The sequence below is a fragment of the Squalius cephalus genome (assembly GCF_949319135.1).
Source record: "Squalius cephalus genome assembly, chromosome: 24".
Taxonomy (NCBI): Eukaryota; Metazoa; Chordata; class Actinopteri; order Cypriniformes; family Leuciscidae; genus Squalius; species Squalius cephalus.
Window position 1 is genome coordinate 21,357,636 of NC_137145.1, and position 14,101 is coordinate 21,371,736.

General features: G+C 38.0%; 1 protein-coding gene across 1 annotated transcript in view; it reads left to right on the forward strand.

Moving 5' to 3' along the window:
• mtrex (Mtr4 exosome RNA helicase) overlaps nucleotides 1-14,101 on the forward strand; it is a 36,877-nt gene that overhangs the window by 210 nt on the left and 22,566 nt on the right. The window contains exons 2-12 of the mRNA XM_079862066.1: nucleotides 286-423; nucleotides 1,007-1,073; nucleotides 1,150-1,212; nucleotides 1,295-1,407; nucleotides 3,574-3,748; nucleotides 3,833-3,923; nucleotides 4,048-4,172; nucleotides 5,000-5,098; nucleotides 5,446-5,563; nucleotides 6,162-6,293; nucleotides 8,395-8,474. Coding sequence (XP_079718192.1) covers nucleotides 286-423; nucleotides 1,007-1,073; nucleotides 1,150-1,212; nucleotides 1,295-1,407; nucleotides 3,574-3,748; nucleotides 3,833-3,923; nucleotides 4,048-4,172; nucleotides 5,000-5,098; nucleotides 5,446-5,563; nucleotides 6,162-6,293; nucleotides 8,395-8,474 — 1,201 coding nt within the window. The remainder of the gene's footprint in view (nucleotides 1-285; nucleotides 424-1,006; nucleotides 1,074-1,149; nucleotides 1,213-1,294; nucleotides 1,408-3,573; nucleotides 3,749-3,832; nucleotides 3,924-4,047; nucleotides 4,173-4,999; nucleotides 5,099-5,445; nucleotides 5,564-6,161; nucleotides 6,294-8,394; nucleotides 8,475-14,101) is intronic.

The following is a 14,101-nucleotide window of genomic DNA, read 5'->3' on the forward strand; positions in this document are numbered from 1 at the left end:
TATTTGTCTGGTCTTACTGAACACATGTGACGAGTCATAGAAACTTAAAATACCCAGTCTATCTGTACACACAATAACTTACACTCCCTGTACACACAATACACTCCCTATGCTACACTATAGCAACCACCTAGATTATAGACTACTTGAACATGCTTTAGCAGTAACGTTACCCTGGAGACCAGCAAGAATATCCTACCAGCCACTTTATCTTAGTAATCTGTACAGATGCACTAGAGTCTAGACGACTGTTGAGTGAATCTTTGTTGTCTTTACATCTAATAGGAAGACGCTCAATAAAGCCGATAAACCGCACGGCGATTCAGCAGCGGTCCGCAAAAGAGATGAAGAAAATGACGGTCCAGACGAGGTGGTGCTTGGGAAAAGACAAAAGCTGGAAACGGTGTCAGCTGAGGAGATCAAGTAAGATTGGTGTACTTGATGTACTGTTTGTGTACTACGTCTGAAATACTTCATAAGGGCTTTTCACACTTGAACTTGAACTGGGTCATTGCAAACCCCGGGTTATCTTGCTTCACATTGCTCATCATTTACCCGAGTTTAACAAGTCATGGGTATTAAAAGGATAGTTCACCCAACAATGCAAATGAGCCCATGATTTACTCACCCTCAAGAAGTCCTAGGTGTATATGACATTAATCTTTCATGTTAATTTTAACATTTATTCAAATCAAAAGTTGTATTTGTCAACATTAGTTAGTGCACTGTGAACTAACATGAACAATGAACAGCTGGATTTTTAACGTTAACAAATACTGTAACAAATGTATTTCTCATTGGTAGTTCATGTTAGTTAATACATTACCTAATGCTAACAAATGAAACCATATTTCAACGTGTTACCATTAAATGAAATGGCAATTCATATTATTTATTTAAACTATTATTGGGCTGATTATTCATTTTGCAACCTTAGTTATACCTGTGAGTGAAATCCACTCTTGGTTGACCTCTAGTAATTCTGTCCATCTGTGTCATCCTTCAGTCTGTCAGAGCTCATGCCTAAAGTGAAAGCGGAGCAGGTGGAGACAGTGGAGGGCTGCACTCATGAGGTAAACACAAACGCACAGTAGAAATAAACATCTCTCTGTGGAATGATCATGTGGTGACCCCATCTTCCTCTCTCAGGTGGTTCTTCCTGCCAGTGAGGAATACACTCCGCTGAAACCACGCGTTGGAAAAGCTGCCAAGGTGATTTGAACCTCATTGAACTTCCCATGACAACATCAATGCTTTGCCTCTGTTTGAACATGGTCTGCTTTCCCTCATGCAGGAGTACCCCTTCTTACTCGACCCTTTCCAGCGTGAGGCCATCCTGTGCATCGATAACAACCAGTCTGTGCTTGTGTCGGCCCACACGTCGGCAGGAAAGACAGTGTGTGCAGAGTGAGTGTCCGTTAGACTGAAATATATTCTCTGTGTGCACTTTTGCTTCAGATCAGTTCTTTGGATCAGTGGTTCTCAACTGGTTCGGCCATCGGACACCCAGTTTCCCATTGTCATTAAGCCACAACCTCAGATTTTATGAATTTGAACCAAGCAAATTTATTTCTCAAATATGGTTGATGCACACACAAGTAACGTCCCTCTTCACTTCACATACACATAAATTGTAAGAATATCACTAACACTGATGAACAAACAGTATTACAAGATATATTAAATAACAAAGTTAGTCTGAATAACAAGTAAGTTGGGATGAACCACCACAGTCATCAAAAATATACAATTGGTAGTATTTTGGTAATATTCGTCGCTGCAGCTGCAGACACGCAAGAGTGTCTGTACAGCGTCACAGCAGCGACTCCAAGGCTACATATAAGCAAGCATTTCTTTACAAAGACAACAATATTTGGTTTTAGAAGTTGGTAAACTTGATAGTCTCGAAAGTTTGTTATCATGGGGTGTGTACAACATCTGCATGTAAATGGTAAACAACCAAGAAAGCAGCTCCGATCATGTTGTTTCAGTCACTTCAATATGTTTACAAGACAGTAAACTCTATAGATTACACCCCCATCCCGCAAACTCAGGTTTGACTTGGGTAGTGCTAACTGTCTGTGTTGCCTATTACATAGTAAACTAAAAGAAAATTTATATCTCATTTTCTGGCTCATTTACTGTAGTTTTTTATAATACACCATACTTTCAGCCAAACTGAATAATTAAAAGCAAGGTAAATCTTGTATAAATATTTTTTACTTTCATTTTCTTTTCTGACATTCTCCAGTTCTAGTTACTACACACTAGACATGCTTATTCTGTGCATTTTGGGCACTTTTTTGTGAAAGAATTTTTGTTTTGTCTATCAAAAGTGTGCTTTCACTTTAATTGAGCGTGAGCAGTGCAGCAAAAATTGACTCTGCGCTGAAACCCCGTCTTCACTGCTGCTCACGTGACGCTCCTGCTCCTGGTGTGAATGCACTCACTGGTTAACATGCACACCGGAAAAAATATGTGCTGCTTGCGGTGGGAAACGGCCGTTAAGAAAACGCATCTAATCCCACGCCTCTGTAATCACAAAACATAATTTTAGAGCTAGTAAAAGGAGGCTTGAGCCACAGATAAGACTAATGCAGTTATTAGAGGGAGAGAGAGTTATCAAGTGTGTATGCATTACCTGAGTCACCGCGTCTCTCAACAGTGTGCGTCTCTACTAATAGTGAAACTGTAAGTTTATCTGCTCCAAGAACAGCGCTGTTATTAAATCGTTAGTAGGAATGTCTTGTAACTTTTAAGTTGTTAAACTATTTTACTGACAGAATCGTCAGAGCAGCGCTGACAACACATTACTGTGTTTGTGTGTGCGTTTGAAATCATTTGGCGAAGTGATATGGAACTGTAATGCGGTCGTGCGTTTCCCTGAAAATAATTGCACACCTCAGAATGTTCGTTAACCAATCAGATTTAAGCATTCAACAGCCAGTAGTATAACTGTTAATAAAACACTGATCCTGATGAATAGAATAAACATACCTGCATGCTAATCCTTCTCCGCTAACACATGTGCCAGTTATGTACGGTATTTGTACTTTTTGGTAATTGACAATGTAACAACATTGCATCCTTAGAATTTTGACCGAAAAAATGCATTGTGTGAACAGGGCCTGACAAGTTATGAAAATAACGTTAGAATAATGACACTGACATTTAGCCTGACATCAGGACCGAATCAGGACAATGTGAGACGCAGGTCGGTAGAACAAAAAACAGACGTCTAGAGACGTGTTTTATAAGTTTAACTTCTTTTAATTTCATGTTTTTAGAACACCGTGTCACGCGTAAAAGACGTGAGATGCAAGCACTCAAACACGTCCGTCTAGCCTAGCGCATTTACATAGAAAAACTATGGAAAAGTAGTGCAGTAGAATGGAAAAACCCATTCTGTCTGACAGAAGTCAACAGCTTTCACGTACATCTTGCATCAGAAAAACGTGTAGAATTAAGTTGTTGTGTCTTTGACTACACACTGCTACCCACTCAAAACGGTCTTGTGATGCAGTGGTTGAGAAACACTGCTTTAGATCTCAGTGTGTTTCCTTCTGCACGCAGGTATGCCATTGCCCTGGCGCTCCGAGAAAAGCAGCGGGTCATCTTCACCAGTCCCATCAAAGCTTTGAGCAATCAGAAGTACAGAGAGATGTACGAAGAGTTCCAGGACGTGGGTCTGATGACCGGTGACGTCACTATTAACCCCACAGCTTCCTGTCTGGTCATGACCACCGAGGTGAGACAGCGGCCCGTTATCCGCCGCAGTAACAACGACTGGTTCTTTATTGATTTATTGTTCTGTTGGGGTGTTTTCTTTCAGATTTTGAGGAGCATGCTCTACAGAGGGTCAGAGGTTATGAGGGAGGTGGCATGGGTCATCTTTGATGAGATCCATTACATGAGAGACTCGGGTAGGTTGCATATAATGTTCAATTGGCAGAAAATACAAAAGTTACCTGAAATATTGTGAAGTGCATAAGTTTATTGCATGTTTGCTGTCATTGAGTTTGTCTTTCTGGGTCATGTGACCTGCAGAGCGTGGAGTTGTGTGGGAGGAAACCATCATCCTACTGCCGGACAACGTGCACCATGTCTTCCTGTCAGCCACCATTCCCAACGCCCGACAGTTTGCAGAGTGGATTTGCCACCTCCACAAACAGGTGGGTCATTGTGTTCATTCTGTTTTTTGTTTTCCTGACAGATCTGGTGGGTTTCCTCTTGTGAAAGGTCTAATATCCCATAGACTTGCATTGAACATTCTTAACTTTAGTTCCTATAATTAAATACTAAGATTGATAGAATGTTCAAAGTCTGCTTCAGTGTTCATGAATTTAAAATCCAATGTCAACACACAAACCTTTGATCTGCTTTAAATCAATTAATGTCTCAATTAATAGCCTAGCAACCATCTAGAACACCTTAGCAACCTGCTGTCAACCACTCTTATGTTAAAACAACCAGTCTGAACATGTTAGCCACCACCCAGAATGCCTTTCAACGTTAACGCCTATCAACCACTCAGGATGCCCTAGAAATCTCCTATCCAGTGTTGTTGTGAACTAAAACATTTGAAAATTGTTTTTGGCAATTGAGATAAAATAAATATTAGATTCCATTTAAAACAATTGGAAACTGAAATAAGTTAAAGTACTAAAATTACTAAGGCTAAAGCTGAAATAAAAATAAATTAAAGCTAAAATGCACAACAAAATTATATTCTTATATTACAATTAAAATGAAATCTGAAAATATAAAAAAGCTAATTCAAAATATTAATAAATACAATAAGTATATAAAAAATATTTATAAAACACTGAATGTTGTCAATCACTCAAAATGCCCCACTAACCCAGTACAGAGCAAGCGCAGAAGGTGTGGTCTACTTTAATCAGCAATGTTTGCTAAAGCAAATGGATTCAGTTTAAAGGAAGTGGATCTGAGTTCTTAATGCCTCCAGGATGAGTGTGATTTCCTTGTTTGCTTGCAGCCCTGTCACGTGGTGTACACAGACTACCGCCCCACTCCACTGCAGCACTATGTCTTTCCAGCAGGGGGCGATGGACTCCATCTTGTTGTGGACGAGAACGTAAGTAGCCAAATACTTTGATGATGGAATAAAAGCTTTAATGCAGCTATTCAGAGATGAAGGTTAAACATACCTGTGTGATCTCGGGTGTGTGCCGCCCTCTGTTTTACAATGTAGGGAATCTGTGCACCATTATCTGACATGGGTGTAGACTGGAGCTTTCATTCAAGAATGACACATCTACATGTAATTAAGCACAGATCCTGAATGCTGAAATATCAGAGTGCGTGTGTGTGTATTGTATAACTGCCAAGCCACAGCTACGCAACAAGCTGATCAAGTTTAAAAAAATGTTCCTAGTACAACTGCAGTTACGTAATCATATTTTTTGGGCCATTTCTTGCCAGGGAGACTTCAGAGAAGACAATTTTAACACCGCTATGCAGGTCCTGAGGGATGTGGGGGACAGTGGAGGCAACACTGGGGGCAAATGGGACCCCAAAGGCAGAAGGGGTGGAACCAAAGGTTAGTATTTAAAAGGCAATATAAAATAAAAACGGCACGATCAATGTTATTGCAAGGACAAAAAAAGTTGCTCTATTCTGGTATCTGACATCCACTTTTAAAATCCACCAGTTTGATCCAACCCCACATTTTATTCCTTTTATTTGTTTAATGTGCCTTTTTGCACATCATACATCAGATTATGGACGTACAATGTGTTGTGAAATGTTCCATGTTGATTAAGGTACAATTGTGTAAGAATGTGCATTTAGGGGCCACAATTCAGTTACTAGTTCAGATAAATGGTTAACCTCAGATGGACTCCCATTGATTTACTGTGATTCGTTCATATTGAATTATCTGAAGCAACAATATGGCTCTGTTTACACCTAATATTAACATTCATCTCAGGTGAGCTGGTTACAATTAGTCAGCTGAGATGGATAAATAAAGCACAAAGTAGTCTTCAGACTCCCAAACGCACTTCATTTAAATTCGCCACAAATTAATATTAAGCATTAACATGGCATTAGATGAACATGCTGATTGTTGTATTAAATCATTGCTGCTTTTTATTTTTTGGTTTGGTGTTTTGTTTATTTATGGTATTTTTGGTCAGGTCCATCTAACGTCTTCAAGATCGTAAAGATGATCATGGAAAGGAACTTCCAGCCAGTGATCATCTTCAGCTTCAGTAAGAAAGAATGTGAGGCCTATGCACTGCAAGTGGCTAAACTGGATTTCAACACAGGTATTAATGTTATAATAATTAATAATGCTTCTTGCTAAGACTGTTACTGTTGCTTATGCACTTGCAAGGGCTAAACTAGGCCTTGGAAGAGCATGACATTTTTCTTTGGAAAAATATTTGCTAGTTTTTTTCCATTCTGGAACTTAAGGTTAATCAAATATTGGTGCGATGAGGAGTTATCTTTCCTATTAATTAGAAAGAGATTTAAAAACAAATCATGGCCAAATAAAGTGTCAGAAAAAGAAATGAGCTACGTTTTGTGTTGCTTTGGGGAATTTTTCCATTTCTAAAACAGTTCCAGGGAGTTCTTTATCAAGTATTCATCTATTTGAAGCAGAATGTGTTACAGAGCCAAATGCACGAACGTGGCTCTTCCTCTTCTGTCTATTGACGTGTCAAACCTTCTGTTCTCTTTTAAGGGAAATGGACAGCATGTGTGACTGTTAACATTCTCAAGTTTTGCCACTTCCCATACCGCTTAGGTTTACATGGCCTAATTTAATTTATTTTAAAAGTGACTGATGTGGTGACGCACAGAAGCGTTGCATTATTGCGGACTTTTAAACTTGTTTTGGTTGTGAATTGTGTGCACTTAAACTTGAAGTCCTTTGCCTTTGATGGTATATGGGTGAGCACTTGGTACCGCACTAGCAGTCCTCCACACAGCTGTTACTGTTTTGCGAGTCTTGCTTTAGGTGGGGAGACTGTTTTCATTGGCTCTATCTGAGCAGATGTCATCATAAGAGCTTTCCAGCTCAAGTGTGATTTTATTTTTATTGGGTTTCCAGAACATTTTCATCATTTCCCGCATGCAAAAGTAGATTGGTCTCTTGGTTTTCTAATCTTTTGAGGCATTGCTTTAGCAGTGACCGCTGCAGAGATATTGTGGTCTCAAGTAATGCTGTGGCCTTATTACCATATTCAGATGCACTTGTTCCTCTCTATCAGTGGTTTTGTTCTGGTTGGTCTGTTCTTTTGTATATAAAAAGGGGAAAAAAACAGTAATTTGCATTAGTGAAGGTCGTTCAACTTTCCTGATATCATCATAAAGACAAAAAGTTTCATTAAAAGAACAACATTCTTGAAAAGAAATTTGTCTTTTATTATATATTCTTGGAAATAAAAAAAATAAGTATCGAAGCAGCTGTTGAAATATTATAAATATTTTAAACATTTATTTGCCAAATCAAAGTCATGTGGTGCAACCAAAATGCAAAATCATGGGGAAAAAAGAGGACCCCTGCAGACCCTCGTGAGTGTGTCAAGGTCATTTAGTCTCTTAAAATATCAGACAATTTGATCTTGTGACTTGGAAAGGTAAATTGAGGTTGTTAATTGTAATTTGGTACAACCTGATGATTTTTATTAATGAAATTTGAGAATTCAGAAAAATTATTATATTATGAATAAGATATTTAAATGTATTACTTTTTACTTAATACAATACACCATGACCATTAAAGACTGCTAAATTTAACTGTTTTAGTGCAAGTTAATTTGAAATTATATTGTGAAATTTAATATTTACGTTAATGTCACAAAAATAGTTTAATACATTTAATTGCATGACTTTGAGAGCTTTTATTGCTGTTTTCAAAACCTTCAGTATTTTATTTTAAAGACTTGTTTGTGACAACTTTGCCATTGTGTTGGAAATGCAGCAAAACCAGTTGAACTGCTGGTTTAAATTTAGTTTTTAATTTATGCTGTAAGTTTGAATGTGCTAAGCCTTGTGAGACCTGACTACACCACGTGCTGCAGGCAGAAATAGAGATGTTCTAATCCATCATGACACATTGTTTCTAGCCTCTGTTGGGAGCAGGAAAACATGGCAACTCTCCCTTTCCTCAATACCCTTCTTGGATATTTTCATTGTCTATATCTCTCTGGTTTGTAGTGCTTTTCATACGATCATGGAAAGTCCTTTGAGCGGCTGTGTAAAGCGCATACACACCTAACTTTGTGATGCTGGCTGTGTTTCGGAGGCCTTTGAGCTGACACACGCACACTGAACTACCAAAAGCCATTTGCACTTTCTAGCACCGGTCCTCTGAAATTCCCAGTTTGATGTCTGATATCTAATTTCTCTATCCAATCCCAGATGACGAGAAAAAACTGGTGGAAGAAGTGTTCAGCAATGCCACAGACTGCCTCTCTGATGAAGATAAAAAGCTGCCACAGGTAAATTCTTTGCATATACTCATCCGCGGCTCGTCTGTAAGGGCAGGTGTGGCACCAGAGCCCCACCAAAATATTCATGCAAACATAGACCTCTGTATACACTGAATTAATAATAAATTATGCATGTGCTCGGCATTCTGCAACACAATATTTCGTATTTTCTTTGACTATTTTAAGTCGTAAAGTGAGCAAGATATATTCAAATTTAGAGCATAGCTTCGGCAGGCATGTATCATGATACTAAGCGGGGGAGCGGATGTAAATCTGTGGAGAAAAATGGAACTGCAGCGCACTCTAATTGAGAGGCATTGGGGCAGATTTCTGGCTTTTCACGTGACCTTAGTAAACCTCACTTCAGCTGTGTATCAGCATCAAGTCAGTAACTAGTTGGCACGTCTGTTCTTCCTATGTGGAGTAGCGTATCAAATTACTGAAAGTATAAACCCTTTAGTTTAAACTTGCCCATGTGAATAGCTTTTATATACCATAGTTCTGTTGTGTCTGTTTTATGTTTGAGAATAGACATGGCTGTCTTTTCCTCACTGGAATTCCTCCATAACTTTATTTTATATTATATTATATATAATATTTTAAAACAACATTCGGAGGATACTTAGAAATTCTAAGATGGCATTCTATGAGTTTGTCGTGTGTACTAAAGTGCTAATTTTGTCAGCTTTTTTTTATTTATTTAGTTTTAGTCCTGTTTCAAAACGTACTTTTTTAGTTTTTATTATATTTAGTCAACCTTAGTTGTCCTGTTTTTGTTTAGTCAAATTTTTTTAGTCAGAGTATTTTAGTCTAGTTTTAGTCAATGAAAACTTAGTCCCGTTTTCATCATGCTGCATAATGGTTAAATTAATCCTGATTATTTTGCTCAGAATTATAATCAATTATAATAAATAGAAATGTATTTTCACGATTATTGCACTTTGACCTACAAGCACAAATCAAGAGATTGTCAACCCATACACATGGTTTATTTTACCTCACCTAGTTTCCTTATTTATTATGGGCTATGTATCATATAGGCCTGCTGGTAAAACAGTAAGATTCCTAGAAATCCAAATTACATTAATGAATTAAAACAACAGCAAAAAAGACTTGTCACAAAGAAGTTGCGTAAGTGCATTTATTCAGCAACCACAATCGCAAATATATTCAAGAAATCCATGTTTGGATTTATTACGGTTCATCACTGAGAAGGTTTGATCGCAGATTTAGTCGCAGCAAACAGAGCAAGCGGCACATGACTGAACACAGACCGACCAAATAACACATTCATTCAAGCAGAAAATCTCAAATCTCAACCTTAAGTTTATCAAGTGACGAAAATACTTTTTGTGTGCAAAAAACAAACAAAAATAACGACTTTATTCAACTATTCATTTTCTTCTGTGTGGGCCTATGACGTGAGTTCACGAGCGCCACGACGCATGCGCGAGAACTGAGAAGATGACGCTCACGATCATTTGATGGGAAAGTGTGAAAGGGAAGCCATTCATTTTGCGGCATTGGTAAGGCACTTTTATGTTTTCTCGTTGGTTTCTCCCGATTCGGACGTCCAGGAAATGCACACTTTAGAACCATTTTAAACACTACATCGAGACCCATCTGCGTCATCTCAGTTCTCGCGCATGCATCGTGGCGCTCTCGTGAACTCGCGTCAGAGGCCCGCACAGAAGAAAATGAATAGTTGAATAATGTCGTTATTTTTGTTTTGTTTTTTCGCACAATAAGTATTCTCGTCGCTTGATAAACTTAAGGTTGAGCCACTGTAGTCACTTGGACTATTTTAACGATTTCTTTACTAACTTTTCTGGGCCGGCAGATGAAATTACCTAGCAGCCTATGAAGGAGTGAGCCAGCTCTCAGATTTCATCAAAAACATCTTAATTTGTGTTCCGAAGATGAACGAAAGTCTTAGGGGGTTGGAACAACATGAGGGTGAGAAATTACTGACAGAATTTTCGTCTTTGGGTGAACTAACCCTTTAATATGCTCCCGTTCATAGAGATTTTTAGATGGATGCTGAGGATTTTTGGAATCTGCGATCTCTGATCTAGTTTGTTTGCGGTTTTCCTCCAACTGGCAACCCGGGGTGTGGGAATGCTACTGGGTAAATTGGCAGTGGGCGAGATCACACAGACCGAAACAAAACAGACATTCCGACACGGAACACATTTCAGAGTAGAATAACTGGCTGTAGCATTGTTTTTCTGGGGCCGTATTCACAAAGCATTTTATCTTACCACTAGGAGTACTCCTAAATCGCACTAAAATATTTTAGCTAGGAGTTTTCTCTTAAAAGTTATTCACAACGCCTTTCAGACCTACTCTTAGTAAAGAAAAATGACAACTCCTAAACTAAGAGTGAGTCTTCGTTGCTATGGATGACGTCATTACTCATGCACGAGCTTGACTGAAGTGACCACCTTGATTGGCTGATGATTGTAACGCGGGAATGATTCCAAACACCTCCCCTACGATGATGAGTGACAGGTGACAGGTCTGAGAATGCGTGCGCTACACAAGTAGTGCGAAGGACGGAAGATGATGAATAACTGAATAAATAGCCTAAATGAATAAAGAGTAAGGCAAAACAAATAGCCTAGTAGCCTAATGAAACATATGGATTGATGCAATATCTTTGCAACATTATTGAATTAATCTGTCACTATATGCCTCTGCCTACGTTTGCAAAGAGAAGAACATTTTAATTTGATTCACAATGAAACATTACAATTAGTTTACATGCAATGAGTAGCCTAGTTTTGGTTGTTGTTGGTGGCGTTATTGCATCCCTAGTTATGCCTACAATGCAGAATTGTTCCCTCGCGATTGGAGGCTCCTGTAACCGCCGCATACGCATTTCAAAACATCGCAACGTGAAATGCCACAAAAAGCGGTTTGTGAAGGTCTTAGTGAGTTAGGAGTCCTCTCGACTTCTTTTAAGCTGTCCCAGGCTTAGGTGCTACTTTTAGGGCTAAAATGCTTCGTGAATTACTCTTAGTCAAAAAAATTAGGAGTCCTAAAGTTAGGAGTGACACACCCATTATTTTTAGGAGTTGCTCCTAAATTCGCCAGTTAGGAGCTACTTTTAGCCTTAAAATTCTTTGTGAATACGGCCCCAGAGCAACAAGTAAGTGAACTTAGCCTGTCGGCTTGTTAAAAGCAGTCAAATTTTTTGTCGTCTCTTAAGTTTGAAAGTTTACATTTTAGTCTCGTCTTAACGATATTGCAGGTTGATATAGTCACAGTTATCGTTTAAGGATGTTGGTGTTGTCTCGTATTAGTCATAGAGAATAATGGTCGTAAAAACTTTTTTTTGTCAGATTTCATTAACAAGATTAGCACCAGTACTAAAGTCTATCAATCGTCATTAGAGCGCCACCCTCAGGCTGAATAACATAAGGACAATATAATTCTGCCAAAACTGTCTGATGTGTTCAGCAATTAGAATATAAAGCTTACAAAATGTTTATCATAAACTAGCAGACCCACAATCTGCCTACCTATATTTTACAGCCAGAAGCTGCAACTGCATATACTTTTTGTACCTATAATATCACATTTCATTGGTCTATGTTGACGATAAAATTATAAAATTGATGATATTTAATTTATTTGCTTAGAAAATAACGCTTCTTGCTGCCTGAATATTTCAAAAAATTGTAAATGCTCATATTAATGTCATATTTCTTATTATTTTACTTGCATGACATTTGTGTCAAGTAGTCACAATCTTTACAACAGTAATGTTTTTTTTTTTTTAAATAAACCTTTTTTTACTAATCTAATTTGAAAATTAGATTGCTGCCATTGAGCTAATGCACATAAAACACCAGACTTGTGCGGTGTGGTGCACTCTCAAAGATCCAAATATTTCAATAAGAATCAAAAATTTGCAACACTTGGATGTGCCTGAGAGCACACGCCATCATGTTCTGTCACGTCCACGGCAACACCAATGCAGTCAATAATAACAAGATTTAGATGAAGCATTCAGAGAAAAAAAGTATGTCATTGGTGTCTGCTGCATGCAAAGGGAAATCAGTTTGCAAAGTTTGAATAGGTTTTTTTGCTATTCGACTACAATTATAAACTGAAAGCGTCTGCTCTTCTCCATGCGGCTCAGCTGCAGTATCAGCACTAGTGCAGCAGGAGTCAGATTTCACTTATCACGTGAAGAGGGTATGGAGAGATGACTGACAGGATGATGGAGGATTTGATGCGCAACATTTTAAACATAGTTTAGATTGCAATATTTCACAATATTACAGTTTTACTGTCTTTGGTAACACTTTATTTTAAGGTGACGTAGTTACACATTTCTACATGTCATGTACTTACTATAGTAATAACAGTAAATGTAACTTCTTAAAATAGTGTTACCCTGTCTTTTCATATTTTAATTTTTTTTTACCTTTTTGATATTTTGGTAACACTTTATTTTAGTGTCCTTGTTACATACGTTACATGTACTTAAAATAGCAATAACAGTAAATTATGCATAATTACATGCAACTAACCCTCAACCAAACCGTAGTCCTACCCTAACCCTATAGTAAGTACATGTTGTTGCTTAATATTACTCAGTACTTAAATATATAATTACACTGTAACAATGACACCTTAAAATAGTGTAACCGATACTTTTAATGATAGTAAGTGGCACATACACAATTGCTAATAAATCTATTTTTATCCTTTTGACTACCCTAATATTTTCCTCACATGGACCACATTTAAAGATGTTCTTTCTTGTACTATAATTAAAATCCCGATTATTCACTTAAACTCATAAGTTCTTTGTTAATTGAAGACCTGCCACACAAACCACAGCAAAGTCGGGCTGTACATGTGAAACTTGTTTGAGGTGAATCTGTGTTAGCAATTCCCAAAATGGTTTTAAGAGGCTCGTAAAACTTTCCACTCTCTTCAGCCCTCCTGTTCACTGTTACTCCTACATCATTTTTGCTGTCATCCTTTTGCATGTTGTAGGAGAGCCGAGTTAGGCTTGTGCTCATGCAGTAGAGGTGCTGATCTCAGATCAGTTGGTCTTCAAGGACGCTGCTCTGTCAGTGTGAAGATAAAATGATCCTCCATCAGAACGCCTGCTGTGTTGGAGGATGAGAGATTACAGGACTAGTTCAAATTTTCAGTTTGTGTAAATGTTGCCTTTATGAGGAACGGACCATCCTTCAACTTGACCCCTGCCTGTTTGTTCTCAATGCTACATTTCTGCAAGCTCATCCTGAGCTCTTCACGCTGTTGACCCAGATTTGCATTTGCGGATATTTTCACTACCCTCACAAAAATGATAGATTTTAATTTATTCCTCATTGTTTGAATTTTTTTAAAATATGAATTTTTATGTATTAAATCTTCAATAGCTTTATATTTTAAATAAGATAAATCTCATTGTATGGAAGAGATCAGCGCTGCCTTTGTGTGGAAAAGGGAAAAAAAAAAAACAAAACACTTTTTACAATTAACTCTTTCTCTGCCAGCGTTTGCCAGCCACCACCAGCGTTTTTTATCGTGTTCACAATTTCATGGCCCCCAGAATATTTTATTGTATGAATATCTGAACATGCAATATAACAAAAGAACAGATTCTCTGC